Genomic DNA, 15,929 nt, shown 5'->3' on the forward strand with positions numbered 1-15,929 from the left:
AGGCTGCAAGTTTTAAGGTCTACGTAAAATGAAGCACTCAAGTGAATATGTCACCAGGTTTTTGATATGTAATTTGAGAGCAGCATGATGTAGGGACAGAGACTCTGACAGTGACAGAGTGATGTGTCACTTACTGGTTTGCTTGGTTCTGTTCTCTAAATGTTGAGCTCTTATATAACCCTGCCCACACTGATGGGCAGATTTCTGTGTCAAATGTGCATACACAGAAAGCTGCCAATCAGTGGTGGGAGCGGGGTTATACAGAGCTCATGAATATGGAGGATAGCATGGCACAAGATAACTAGTCCTGTAGTGATAATCTCCTGCTGATAAAACATCGATTTTATTGAAACATGCAGCCTAAAAAGTGACCCATTTCTGGAATCAGGCTCTTTACCCTTACATTATGCTGTTCTCAGATTACATAGCAAAAATCTGTCCAAGTCCAGGATGAGGGTTAAAGGAAATATTATTCAATGCAATGATATGGTGCCATCTCACAGGGGCTTACAAGCTACAGATCCACAGGATATGAAATAAAAGTCTTCCTGATGGTAAAAATGCAGCTAAAAAACATTGCAGAAACGGCGCAAAAAAATGTGTCGAAAGCATTTTTACTGCAAGGTGAGCAGGTTTTGGCTGCGTGTAAACATAGCCTGTTCTAAGGCCGATGCCGGAGCATCGGATACGATATGCTAATGACCCTCGGTTCCAGCTCTGCTACGAGCGTGAGACGAGTGTCATGGTACTGTCCAACAATTCTCTCTCATGAGAGGATCGCAGCATAGTAATTTCCCTATCTCCTTCATTGTCGGATTCTGCAGTAATCGCCCTGCACTCTGATGACATCCGAGTGAAGTCCAATGTTTTGCACGAACCCATACACTTATATGGGTGCGTGCGATACGATTCTCGGATGCGATCGTAGCATGCTGCAATTATTTTCTCATGCCAATTCAGCATTAGAAAATAATCGCAGATCTGAGCTGCCCCATAGAATAACACTGGGCAGAGTGCTATGGAATGTTTTATTTTACAGCACTTGGCCATGTTATACGTTTGTGTGAGCGAGACCGAATACTGCAGTTCTACTATTCACCAGAGTTGTCACTCTAGGAGGAGAGCCTGCCTTAGGCCGGGGTCACACTAACATAGAATACAGCTGAGTGCTATGCGAGAAAACATCACACAGCACTCGGACCAGTGTTATACTATGGGCAGCTCAAGTCAACATATTATTTCTCACCCGTATTCTTCGTGCGTGTAAAATCGCAGCATGCTGCAATTGTCACCGAGACTCGCCAATGCAAGCCTATGGGTGCGAGAAGAACTCGGACACCACACAGACCATACGAAAATCGCATTGCAAACGCATTACACACAGATGACCATACAGGGGACACTTGTGCGACTCTCGGCAGGGAGACTCGGACTAATTTTCCATATGTTTAGTGTGACGCCGGCATTACTAGGAACCTGAAAGTAAGGAGACTGTAGAGCAGTGAACTGCTCAAGAAACACTTTGAAAATACAAATTTAACTTTTGTAAGAACAAAGAAATGACAGAAGAGGACACTGCAGGAATAACTATGATATTTTAAAAATACTTACTGCACTCCCAGCTTCAGGCCATACATGAAGATGGCATTAACTGCTGCATTAATGATGTTTACACCAAGACCAGTAATAACCTGAGGCCATATTATACCCTGGGTGACAAAAAAATACAATTACTTGCAAGCTTTACCTTAATGTCAGGATAATAAAAGTTACGTTAAGGTACTGATAGAGTTCAAAACAGATATCAGAAAACAAAAATTTAAATATTTTAAATTTCAATATCTAAATATTTAAGGCCCAATATTGAGGACATAGAGTAATAGACATGTTGGATGCACCCTATTCTCACATATATGACTTCACATGATTATTAAGATTCTTGGCTAGTCTAATAGGGTGTGTGTCCACGGTCAGTAAACGCTGCTTGTTTGATGCTGCGCAGAGCTGCAGCATCAAACACGCAGCGTCCAGATGTTCCAGCATAGTGGAGGGGATTTTTTGAAATCCCGTGTCCACTATGTGTGGAAACCCGCACGCAGCGGCCCTGCGACTCTGGACATGCTGCGCGTCTTTTCAGATCGCAGCATGTCCGTTCACCTTGCGGGGACGCAGCGTCCCCGCAAGGCATAACACAGGGCCCTATGGGAGGGGGGCGATGATCCCGGATGTGTACAGTTAACACATCCGGCATCATCGCATCCCAGAAGGGGGCGGGGCTTAGCACCGAGCGGCTTCGCCGCTCCGGCGATACCGCCGGCCATCCTGAACGTGGACACGCAGCCATAGACTAGGAAAATCAAGTTCTTAGCATGGTGGCTCAGTGATTAGCAGCACTCCAGCCTTACAGCACTGGGGTCCTGTGACACCAAGGACAACATCTGCAAGGAGTTTGTATCCTCTCCTCATGTTTGTGTGGGTTTCCTCTGGTTTATTCCCATACTCCAAAGACATACTGATAGGGAATTTAGATTTTGAGCCCCAATGGGGACAGTGATGATGAGGTCTGTAAAGCGCTGCAGAATTAATGGAGCTATAGAAGTGAGTAGAATAAGTCCTCACCAATTCAGGCCCTTTTACATGGAATGATCCTTCAAACCACAAACAAAGGATTAGTAGCTTAAAAAATGCTTTGCTTAGTGCAGCATTATTCCTGCCTACCAATGGTTCCCTGAAAAATGTGCTAATGTTGTAAGTTATGTTAAAAAATAAATTGTGACAGACAGCAAGAAACATCAGACCACAGCATTTAAGACGACCTCCCCCCACACGCATATAACTAAATGCTTTTAACCTGCAAATATAGGGTTGATCTGCAAGTTAATAGCGTTAGGTTGGGGTCACACTAGCGTATAATACGGACAAGTGCTATGCGAGAAAACATCACATAGCACTCGGCCCTGTGTTAATCTATGGGGCAGCTCACATCAGCGTTTATTTTCTCATGCCGTATTCGACGTGCGTGTAAAATCACAGCATGCAGCAACTGTCACCAAGACTCACCAATGAAAGCCTGTGGGTGCAAGAAAAAAATAAATAAATAAATAAATAATAAAAAAAAAAATCGCACAGCACTCTGACCATCAGTGTGACTTGCGAGTAATATGCACACATTTTCCTTATTTCAGCCCAGGGAGCCATTAAATTCAATAGGGAACATAAGTGAGGAATGTAAAGCCATAAGCATATCATACGGATGTGTCATACGGATAGATGCGAGAAAATCGTATCATCGCATTGCAAACGCATTACACACGGATGACCATACAGAGAACACTTGTGCGAAGCAGGGAGACTCAGACCGATTTTTCTACGTTAAGTGTGACCCCGGCCTTACAATGCATTTCGGCTACTTTACTGAAAGTGTGGCTGACAGGAGGAAATTAACTTTATTTCTCCGAGAAGCCGTCACCTTTCCCTCAGCGGCGTGTCCAGAGCATCTACAATCACCGCTCATTACACAGTGAGTGGCAGCTCTATGCCAACCCCAGCACTTTGTTTAACAGCTGGCTCCTCAGTGCATGAGTTCTTAGCCAGCTGTCAAAGTACCGAGGCGTGCATACAGCCACTGCTCACAATGCTGTGAGAGAGGTCTGTAGCCGTTTAGGGCACACCACTATGACTGAAATCCTGCGACTCTCGGGATAAATAAAAATAATTTTCTCCCGGTAGCTGTGGTTTAAGTAAGATGGCCAGACAGAGTTGTAATGCCATGAATATGCAAATTAAAAAAAGCATTCCCATCAAAGTTTTTATCCTCCCAAAATATTGCAGTCATCATATATAGTACTGTGTACTTACAATTGCTCATTTTGCCTTTATACACAGGCAATTCTTCTCTTTTCTCTGCTCTAGGTAGAAACAGGAAGCCTCTTGTCCCTGCATTTATCCTCATCCTCTTTAACTCGAAACACAGCTGTTCCCTCCTCCCGTCACTGATTTTTGCAGTAATTGAGGAGTCATACATGCAAAACTGACCTCCTGTTTCTACATAGAGCTTAGAAGGATTCAGCTAGTCAGTTTTTAATCATGGGATGTCATAGACCTGATGGAAAAGAGACAAATTAGTGGGTAGAAGGCTAAAATTAGCAATTTTAAGTACATAGTGCCTTATAATATGATGACTGTAATATATTAACAGGATAACATTTTTGCTGGGAGTACTTTAACTACAGTATCGTGTAAAAATTTGGGTACACCTGGTCAAAATTACTGTTCTAGCGAACAATTAAGCAAGATCAAGATGAAATGATCTCCTAAAAGGCCTATATGTATGTATACATTTTTCTTCATCTTATACATATTAAAAATTACAATAAGAAAAGTGGGCTGATGCAAAATTTTTGGCACGCTGCATGGTTAGTACCTAGTAGCACCATAAAAGCTTTTTGTAGCCAGCCAAGAGTCTTTCAATTCTTGTTTAAAGGATTTTTATCCATCACGACTTGGGGTCAATTCACAGATTTTCAATGATGTTCAGAGGGGACTGAGGGCCATTGTAAAATCTTCAGCTTTTTTGGATTTTGATTTGTGTTAGGATCATTATCCATTTGTGGAAGCCATCCTCTTTTGAACTTCAGCTTTTTTTACAGATGGTGTTATGTTTGCATCAAGAATTTGTTGAAATTTCATTGAATCCATTCTTCCCTCTACCTGTGAAATGTTCCCCGTGTCATTGGGTGCAACAAAACCCCAAAACATGATTGATTGAACCCAATGCTTAATGGTTGGTGAGATATTCTTTTCTTGAAATCGCATGCCCATTTTTCTCCACAACATACCTTTGATCATTGTGGCCAAAGAGTTCTATTTTAACCTCATTGGTCCACAGGACTTGTTTCCAAAATGCATCATGATAGTTTAGATGTTCATAAATAATCACAGTGGAGGTTATTCGACACCAGCTCTAATTACACTGTGTGCAGAATTATTAGGCAAGTTGTATTTTGATCACATGATACTTTTTATACATGTTGTCCTACTCCAAGCTGTTCAGGCTTGAGAGCCAACTACCAATTAATTACAGTATATACTCAAGTATAAGCCAAGATTTTCAGCCCAAATTTTTGGGCTGAAAGTGCCCCTCTCGGCTTATACTCGAGTCACGGTCGGCGGCAGGGTAGGCGGGTGAGGGGGAGAGAGGTCTGTCATATACTTACCTGCTTCCGGGGCTCCTGGCGCTGTCCCTGCAGTCCCACGGTCTCCGGGTGCCGCAGCTCTTCCCCTGTTCAGCGGTCACGTGGGACCGCTCATTAGAGAAATGAATATGGACTCCACTCCCATAGGGGTGGAGGCGCATATTCATTTCTCTAATGAGCGGTAACGGTGACCGCTGATAGAGGAAGAGGCTGCGGCACCGAAGACCAGCTGTCCGGGGGAAGGAGCGGGACGCCGGGAGCAGGTAAGTATTACATATTCAACTGTCCGCGTTCCACACGCCGGGCGCCGCTCCATCTTCCCGGAGTCTCTCCGCACTGACTGCAGGTCAGAGAGCGCGATGACGCATATAGTGTGCGCGCCGCCCTCTGCCTGATCAGTCAGTGCAGAGAGACGCCGGGACGGGACGCTGAGGAGCTGCAAGCAAGAGAGGTGAGTATGTCTTTTTTTTTTATTGCAGCAGCAGCAGCAATGGCACAGCTTTCTATGGTACATCTATGGGGCAATAATGAACGGTGAAGAGCACTATATGGCACAGCTATGGGGCAATAATGAACGGTGCAGAGCACTATATGGCACAGCTATGGGGCAATAATGAACGGTGCAGAGCACTATATGGCACAGCTATGGGGCAATAATGAACGGTGCAGAGCACTATATAGCACAGCTATGGGGCAATAATGAACGGTGCAGAGCACTATATGGCACAGCTATGAGGCAATAATGAACGGTGCAGAGCACTATATGGCACAGCTTTCTATGGTACAGCTATGGGCCAATAATGAACGGTGCAGAGCACTATATAGCACAGCTTTCTATGGTACAGCTATGGGGCAATAATGAACGGTGCAGAGCACTATATGGCACAGCTATGGGGCCATAATCAACGGTATGGAGCATCTATTTTTATTTTTGAAATTCACCGGTAGCTGCTGCATTTTCCACCCTAGGCTTATACTCGAGTCAATAAGTTTTCCCAGTTTTTTGTGGCAAAATTAGGGGGGTCGGCTTATACTCGGGTCAGCTTATACTCGAGTATATACGGTAAATCAGGTGATGTGCATCTCTGTAATGAGGAGGGGTGTTGTCTAATGACATCAAAACCCTATATGAGGTGTGCTTAACTATTAGGCAACTTCCTTTCCTTTGGCAAAATGGGTCAGAAGAGAGATTTGACGGGCTCTGAAAAGTCCAAAATTGTGAGATTGTCAGAGTAAAGACTAGGTGAGCGAGAGCTAATAACCCGGGCCCCTGCAATTTCCCTAAGACTAGGGAAATCCTGACTGACCCTCTACCTGAAGTTTACACTGATGGTGTGCATGTTCAGGCCTCGAACCTCACCCTAACTCCTGAGCTCAGCCCTAGGCTGAAACCTCCACCCACCACCCAGCGAAGAGGTAATACTTAAATACCCACAGTCAGCACAGACAAGGATAAAGGAAAATATACACCACGCCGCAGACACTCAGGAATACACTATAAATGTGCAGGGCAAAACAAACACAAATATAGGAAGGAGTAAATAAGACGAAGGAATATACACCACCAGCAACGAATCTCCAACCACCAGCTCTCCACTCCAGACCGAGATAACAACGCAAGACAGAAGCTATAATCGGCGACGCCCAATGATCAGGAGAACTATTTAAAGGCCATGGAAATGGCCCAGCTTCCAATCCGAGGATCAGGTAAATTAACCTCGGAACAGCTAGACAAAATCTAGCAGACGCCAATGAGTAAATAGTGGTCAAAAGCGGAATTACCGCTGTCTGTCGGACGACCTGGTCTGAACACCGTCCGACATGACAGAGATGTCTTGCAGAGGGATGCAGCAGTCTTGAAATTGCCAAACTTTTGAAGCGTGATCACCGAACAATCAAGCGTTTCATGGCAAATAGCCAACATGGTTGCAAGAAGCATGTTGGGCAAGAAAAGGTGCAAAATAACTGCCCATGAATTGAGGAAAATCAAGCGTGAAGCTGCCAAGATGCCATTTGACACCAGTTTCGCCATATTTCAGAGCTGCAACGTTACTGGAGTAACAAAAAGCACAAGGTGTGCGATACTCAGGTTCACCTGATCTGAACCCCATAGAGAACCTGTGGTCCCTTATAAAATGTGAGATCTACAGGGAGGGAAAACAGTACACCTTTCGGAACAGTGTCTGGGAGGCTGTGGTGGCTGCTACACGCAATGTTGATCGTAAACAGATCAAACAACTGACAGAATCTATTGATGGAAGGCTGTTGAGTGTCATCATAAAGAAAGGTGGCTATATTGGTCACTAATTTTGGGGGGTTTTGTTTTTGCATGTCAGCAATGTTTATTTCTAAATTTTGTGCAGTTATATTGGTTTATCTGGTGAAAATAAACAAGTGAGATGGGAATATATTTGGTATTTATTAAGTTGCCTAATAATTCTGCACAGTAATAGTTACCTGCACAAACAGATATCCTCCTAAGATAGCCAAATCTAAAAAAAAAACACTCCAACTTCCAAAAATATTAAGCTTTGATATTTATGAGTCTTTTGGGTTGATTGAGAACATAGTTGTTGATCAATAATAAAAAATAATCCTATAAAATACAACTTGCCTAATAATTCTGCAGTGTATACTAGCACATTTTTCTTTTCCCTTACACTGAACAACACAGTCAGTTACGTTTGTTGGTGGTGAACAATTTTCTCTTCTTTACTAGTTTAGATGTTGTTTTGCATACTTCTGAAGCTGAATTTTATGGTGAGAACGCAGGAGAGAATTTCTTCGTATGACTCTTCCATGAAAGCCATATTTTTGCAGGTGTCTCTGAACACTAGAACAATGTACCACAACTCCACAGTCTGCAAAATTTTTCTGAAGGCCTTTTGCAGTCAAGCGGGGGTTCATGGGTTCTGATTTGCTTCTCTAGCAATCCTACCACCACATCTCTGAAATTTTGCTTGGCCTTCCAGACCTTATCTTCACCTCCACTGTTCCTGCTAATTGCCATTTCTTAATTACATTTTGAACTGAGGAAAGGCTTCAAAACGCTTTATCTTCTTAGAGAATTTTCCTGCTCTGTGGGCCTCCACCATTTTCATTTTCAGAGTGCTAGGCAGCTGTTTAGAAGAACCCATGGCTGCTGTTTTTTGGCACAAGGTTAGGGGAGGCTGGGTTTTTGTAAAGCGATGCTAGTGAACAAGCCGTAAAACTAACAGTCTCATTAAAGTTTGAAACCTTGGTCAAAGTTATCTGAGCACACAACACCCCAAACTTTTGCATCGGCCCATTTTCCTTTTTGTAATTTTAAAATGTAAAAAATTATTTTTTTGCCTAAAATACAAAGAAAATGTGTCATCTTTAACCCTAGGTCTTTCAGAGATCATTTCATCTTCATCTTGCTTAACTGTTCACAATAACAGAAATTTTGACCAGTGGTGCCCAAACTTTTACATGTCACTGTAGCTGCAGGCAAATAGCATTTGGGGACATGACAGGTTCCCTATAAAAGGCACACCTAATATAATTAGAATACAAAAAGAAACAACCCAAATTTGAATGACTGCAAATGCCATAATATGTACCTGGTTTTGTAAATATCGTGTCTGTAGCTGATACAGGAACACTGCCTGTAATGGAAAATCAAAACCGAATATAACAGAGAATTCTTATCATCTGTATCTCATTCAACATACAATACAAAGCAATACACTTGTCATTAAAATGAGAAAAAATAAAATCCAAAAGGAGGGGTGTGAATGGCTGATGTGTTTGCACTTTATGAATTTTAAATGTAATAATGTGAAAAATGTTACTTTAGCATCAAAGTCAATGAAAACATCTCATTTGTACAACATACATATTTATTTCTCTGCAACTCAAATTACTATCTTGATCCTTTCCTTGCTTCAGTAATGTACAAGGTAATGACCAAAAGGCAGAACTTACAGGGAGAGCAGGAGTAAATATCATCACGTAAGTTTGGGTTAACCTGAAAAAGAAAAAAACAAAAACATGTGCATTAAAAACCTGGGAACTTATTAATGAACTCAGATCAAAGTCAACATGTGACTGAGGTCATTCATGTAATCTTGTGATAGATGAGTAACCTGTGTGACATAATCGTGTAAAAATTAACTTTAATTGCTTCATCCATAACGGCTAAGAAACATTTTCTGCATGATACAGGTATGAGGACATGAGTTTTCACATCCACTTTACTTTTACAATTAAAAGCAGCAGATTTCCTACGCAAAAAAAGCAGCATGCAAAAATGCAACAATTACACTATGTGTAAACATGGCAGCATTTACCTACTGCTGCGGCAGTGAGGCCCCCCCCCCCCCCCCCCCTGCCAGTGATTGGCTTCCCTGGTTATGTGCTGATGATGTGACATGACCGTCGCAAGCAAATAATTTTTTGCTATCAAAGTTTACTTTATTGTTAATAGGACATAATAATAATGTCCTAATTTATAGTTAAATAGTACCCATCAACAATTTGGAGCCGAGATTTTTATTTAAGAGTAAGCAGCATCAGACTGGAGAATTTTCTAAATTACACCTATTAACTAAAGAGGTCCAAAGTGTCCCTAATATCTCCACAAAAGTACCTAGCGGTAACTATTTAGCAAAAGTCAAGTCCTAACTTCCATGTACTGGGATTCCAACACGCTGATCAGGATCAGACAAACCTCTGAAATCAGCTTCCCCACATCATGCTGCTCTCAGATTGGGTAGCAAAAACCTGGTAACAGCATCCTTTTAATAGTTGTTATTTAAAAAAATTCACAGGTGTGAGGCCGCCCACTCTTTTCTTAAACAACAGGGGGCAGCTCCAGACTGGTGATAGGTATGGTGATAGTCCTGCTTAAACAGACCTCTAAAACAGCAGTTAAACACAAAGATTGAACTTAAATTTAAAGGTAACCTAAGAGATGATATACAGTTAGGTCCATATATATTTGGACAGAGACAACATTTTTCTAATTTTGGTTATAGACATTACCACAATGAATTTTAAACAAAACAATTCAGATGCAGTTGAAGTTCAGACTTTCAGCTTTCATTTGAGGGTATCAACATTAAAATTGGATGAAGGGTTTAGGAGTTTCAGCTCCTTAACATGTGCCACCCTGGTTTTAAAGGGACCAAAAGTAATTGGACAATTGACTCCAAGGCTATTTCATGGACAGGTGTGGGTAATCCCTTCGTTATGTCATTCTCAATTAAGCAGATAAAAGGTCTGGAGTTGATTTGAAGTGTGGTGCTTGCATTTGGAAGGTTTTGCTGTGAAGTAAACATGCGGTCAAAGGAGCTCTCCATGCAGGTGAAACAAGCCATCCTTAAGCTGCGAAAACAGAAAAAACCCATCCGAGAAATTGCTACAATATTAGGAGTGGCAAAATATACAGTTTAGTACATCCTGAGAAAGAAAGAAAGCACTGGTGAACTCATCAATGCAAAAAGACCTGGGCGCCCACGGAAGACAACAGTGGTGGATGATCGCAGAATAATCTCCATGGTGAAGAGAAACCCCTTCACAACAGCCAACCAAGTGAACACCACTCTCCAGGAGGTAGGCGTATCAATATTCAAATCTACCATAAAGAGAAGACTGCATGAAAGTAAATACAGAGGGTTCACTGCACGGTGCAAGCCACTCATAAGCATCAAGAATAAAAAGGCTAGACTGGAATTTGCTAAAAAACATCTAAAAAAGCCAGCACAGTTCTGGAAGAACATTTTTTGGACAGATGAAACCAAGATCAACCTCTACCAGAATGATGGAAAGAGAAAAGTATGGCGAAGGCGTGGTACAGCTCATGATCCAAAGCATATCACATCATCTGTAAAACACGGCGGAGGCAGTGTGATGGCTTGGGCATGCATGGCTGCCAGTGGCACTGGGTCACTAGTGTTTATTGATGATGTGACACAGGACAGTAGCAGCCGAATGAATTCTGAGGTATTCAGAGCCATACTGTGTGCTCAGATCCAGCCAAATGCAGCCAAACTGATTGGTCGTCGTTTCATACTACAGATGGACAATGACCCAAAACATAAAGCCAAAGAAACCCAGGAGTTTATTAAAGCAAAGAAGTGGAATATTCCTGAATGGCCAAGTCAGTCACCTGATCTCAACCCAATTGAGCATGCATTTCACTTGTTATAGACTAAACTTCAGACAGAAAGGCCCACAAACAAACAGCAACTGAAAACCACCGCAGTGAAGGCCTGGCAGAGCATCAAAAAGGAGGAAACACAGCGTCTGGTGATGTCCATGAGTTCAAGACTTCAGGCAGTCATTGCCAACAAAGGGTTTTCAACCAAGCACTAAAAATATACATTTTATTTAAAATTATTGAATCTGTCCAATTACTTTTGGTCCCTTTAAAAACAGGGTGGCACATGTTAAGAAGCTGAAACTTCTAAACCCTTCATCCAATTTTAATGTGGATACCCTTAAATGAAAGCTGAAAGTCTGAACTTCAACTGCATCTGAATTGTTTTGTTTAAAATTCATTGTGGTAATGTCTATAACCAAAATAAGAAAAATGTTGTCTCTGTCCAAATACATATGGACCTAACTGTATGCTACCCAAACTGTGAGAGCTGGCATGATGAGACCGCTCAGCAAGCCAGCCAGAATACACTGACAAAAGAGTATGAGAACGCTACTGCAGTGAGTAGCGCTGACGTGAGAAAGTTCACCTAAGTTCATAGCTGATGAACCCGGTCAAATCACTGACGTCACTTCTTGCTGCATGAGAAAGTTCTCACAATGGTTTTGATGACGTGGTGACGTCAGTGAGGTGACTGGGTTTCATCAGCTATGCCCTCCGATGACCTTTCTCACGTTAGCGCTAGACACTGCAGGAGCGTAATTACACTTCTGTCTCAGTGTGTTCTGGTTGACTTACTGAGTGGTCACATCATGCCAGTGCTCAACAAACCACCCAGTTGTAGCAGAACTGAACTTCTTTGTGGGACAGATATGGATTATCTTCTCGTTGGACACGTGAATAAATATGGTGTTTTATCATTTTATTTTTTTTTTTAAATAAATGGGTAAAGGAGTGTGGGGAGTTTTATTTATAGTAAAGGACTTTATTCTTGCTGAGTCTTTATTACAATCTTACTACGGGATTAGTAATGGGGGACGCATCTCCATTACTAACCTGTGGGATTGATGTCAGCTGACATTACAAAGCTGATATCAACCCCACAAGTATTACCCCACTTGGTACCGCATCAGGGCAAGTAAGAAGAACTGAGCAAAGTGTCAGAATTCAAAGTGTCAGAATTGGCGCATCTAGATGTGCCTTTTCAAGGGCTGATGTAGCCTGCCACTTTTAGGCTGAGTGGGGCAATATCCATGGCCCCATACTAGTCTGAGAATACCATCCCCCACCTGTCTTCTTTAGCTTGGCTCGTTATCTAGAAAAGGTATTTAAATAATTTAATCAAAAGGTGTGGAGACCCCTCTATTTTTTGACAACCAGCCAAGATAACACTGACAGCTGAGGGATGCAGGCCGCAGCTGTCGGTTTTGCTTGCACTGGTTGTCAAAAATAGAGGGGACCACACATTAATTTTTAAAAATGTATTTATTTATTGAACAGGCAACGGCTGGTGAATACGCTCATCATCGTACACCTGCTCTTGCTGCTATCAGCAAGAGCAGGCGTACGATGATGACAGTAGTACTCTCATCAGCCAACGCCTGTGACCAGCGGTAAACTCCATACCGCTGGTCAGAACTGTTGGCTCACACGCTGTCATCTCTATGACAGCGTGGGAACCGCAGTGCTCTAATGAACTTACCGCTGATCAGAGACGGTGTTTTTCTTGCTGTCACACAGATGACAGCGTGGGAAACAGCCTATCTTCGGGCTGTTGAACCTGAACAGTAACACGGACTTCCCGGAGAAGTCCATGTTCAATGTCCGTGCACAGACACTAGGTGTTCGGTACAAACCCTGAACTTTACTGATCGGGTTCGCCCATCACTAAAGAGTAGCAATGGTCTGGAATTTCCTGTTTGTTCACAGCGGCCACTTCACTATCTGCTCCGTCGTGTGAATTAGACATCCAGAGGAAGTGAGAGAGATGAGCCGCAGCTCTCATTCCCTCTGGACGTCCGAAGGAGTGGACAGTAAAGTAATCACTGACTGGCCACAGGGATCTCGTGACATTGCCCTAGGAGAGCCAGTGCCAACCCCACTGGAACGAAGGTACCTATAGGTGTTATTATTATACTTGGGGAAAACACAGTGATTGAGAAGTGGTTATCTGGGTTGTGGACAACCCCTTTAAGCACTTTGGGAATGTTCCTGATGGATTTAGCCAAACTAGTCAAACTATTTGACCAAGTCAGATTTAAGAAAATCTACCTGCGCTTTTATTTTTGGAGCTATCTGTAGAATGGTAGTGGGACGGATCTCTCCCTCCACTCCGGGTCTTGGGAGTGGCCCATGTCCACTATTCCCATTTAAACTGTCAGTAAAGCTTTGGAGTGTCAGTTTTTGGTTTGCAAGCATTAGAGCAAGAGTTCTGTGTAGGATAGATCTGTGTGAGACTGAACACAGGCCAAAGCCAGAGAAAGAAAAGCCACTGATGCAACCGTGAGTGATATGGTGGTGCAGTCGCTCATGGCAACGGATTTGATATGGACTGCTGCGAAATCGGAGGATAACATTTTAGGCTACTTTCACATTAACGTCGTGCACTGCACGTCGCAATGCGACGTTACGGCGCACCGACGCATAATGTGGAAGCGCCGCACAACGGGGGCAGCGGATGGTATTTTTCAACGCATCCGCTGCCCCATTGTGAGGTGCGCGGAGGAGGGGGCGGAGTTCCGGCCGCGCATGCGCGGTCGGAAATGTTGGACACGACGAACCAAAAAACGTTACATGCAACGTGTTTTGGTGGCGACGGTCCGACGCAACACGACGCAACCATCGCACGACGGTTGCGACGTGTGGCAATGCGTCGCACTGCGTCGCTAATGCTAGTCTATGGAGAAAAAACGCATCCTGCAAGCACTTTTGCAGGATGCGTTTTTTCTACAAATCGACGCATCGCGACGTGCAGTGCACGACGCTAGTGTGAAAGTAGCCTCAGTTATTTTTGTAAGTTGCAATGGTAATTCAGAATACACTCTCCAACACTGAAACTGAAACACCAAGAAGAGAAAGTTAGGACCAATAGGCATGTTAAGGATAACAAATTATGAAAAAATGGAAACAAAACGTTAAAAACAACTTGATATGTTGGGTCTCGAGTATGAGCGTCATGTGCAAAAACACACGCGCTTAATGCAGACCAATGGTGTCCTAGATGTGCTTGTTGGAGAAAGTCCAGAGATACTGCAGTTTACAGTAGAACGTTTAGGCCATGCAGGCTGTACACAGCAGCTCAAACAATTTTGTCTTGTTGAACAACGGCTCCTGGGACACTTTGAGGCACAGGCCATAACACTAGTTCCACGACCAAATCAAGGTAATGTTGAGCCATTAGTATACCTACCTCAATATTTCCTCTATTCCATTGCAAAGGGTAAAATATGTAGCCAGTCTCCCAAAAAATCTGCTGTAAAATATGTGTATACGGCTTAATAAAATTAATAACTGACCTCTCAAACAAAAATTTGTATAAAAGTTGAATGTCTCATTTCCCATGTCATAATTATTATTAGAGTAGCAATTTATGCACTCAAAATCTTTCTTTCTATGTACAAACTGTATCTGCTCACACTTCTCAGCATGTCTACCATTAAAGGGGGTTGTCCCTTACATATACAACCCTTTCCTAAACTTAACAGGACACATATTGCTGGAATTGTGTCTTTCCAACAGGTATGTACTTTGGCATTTTACATGGGTCCCTGTTGCATTTAAGAGATGGTTGTCAAAATAGTGGACAATCCCTTTAAAAATTTCTGATAAGTGGCTATAATAAAACAAAAAATTATTTTAGTTTTAAGGCCTATATATGCTATAAGGCCTGCTCACTCAGTATCCCACACATGAAACATCTACGGAGCAGGGTTTCTAAGGTTATGTGTCCACGTACAGGATTACATCCGGATTAGCTGCGGATTGAACACTGCATACAGCCGCAGAGTTCAACCCGCAGCGTCCAGATGTTACAGCATAGTGGAGAAGATTTTATGAAATCCCGTCTCCACTATGCGTGCGAACACGCATGCGGCGGCCCTGCGTTTACGGACATGCGGCGAGTCTTTGTAGAACACAGCATGACTGTTTACATTGCGGCGACGCTCCATCGCCACAAGGTAAATCACAGGGCCCTATGTATGGGGTGCAGAGATTCCGGATGTGTGCAATGAACACATCCGAAATCACAGCACGTACAGAAAGGGCGGCGCATTGGGCAGAGCGGGTTTTCCGCTCCGTTAAAGCGCCGTCATTACGGACCGTGGACACAGACCCTAACTGTCCAGAAATTCTAGGACAGTCCGTAAAAATAAGGGACTCTTTTGACCAGTCTGTAACATTTATTAATGTGTCCAAGATTGTTTTGAAGCTGAAGAATCTTACACAGATTATTATGAGTGTAATCATCACTATTTTACAGTTTACAATGAATGTGGCTCATACAGCTCTGGCAAAAATTAAGAGACCACTGCAAAATGTTCAGTTTGTCTGTATTTTCTTTTTATAGTTCTATTTTTCAGTAAAATGCAAATTGTTCTATTATTCTGTAA

At 42.7% G+C, this 15,929-nt stretch overlaps 1 protein-coding gene across 1 annotated transcript in view; it reads right to left on the reverse strand.

The window, feature by feature from the left end:
- Positions 1-15,929, reverse strand: part of LOC143816234 (multidrug and toxin extrusion protein 2-like) — a 184,662-nt gene that overhangs the window by 90,045 nt on the left and 78,688 nt on the right. Inside the window, exons 5-7 of the mRNA XM_077296370.1 lie at positions 9,144-9,186; positions 8,780-8,824; positions 1,612-1,709 (exon numbers count right to left, since the gene is read on the reverse strand). Of these exons, the coding sequence (XP_077152485.1) occupies positions 1,612-1,709; positions 8,780-8,824; positions 9,144-9,186 (186 nt within the window). The remainder of the gene's footprint in view (positions 1-1,611; positions 1,710-8,779; positions 8,825-9,143; positions 9,187-15,929) is intronic.

The sequence above is a fragment of the Ranitomeya variabilis genome, chromosome 3 (assembly GCF_051348905.1).
Source record: "Ranitomeya variabilis isolate aRanVar5 chromosome 3, aRanVar5.hap1, whole genome shotgun sequence".
Taxonomy (NCBI): domain Eukaryota; kingdom Metazoa; phylum Chordata; class Amphibia; order Anura; family Dendrobatidae; genus Ranitomeya; species Ranitomeya variabilis.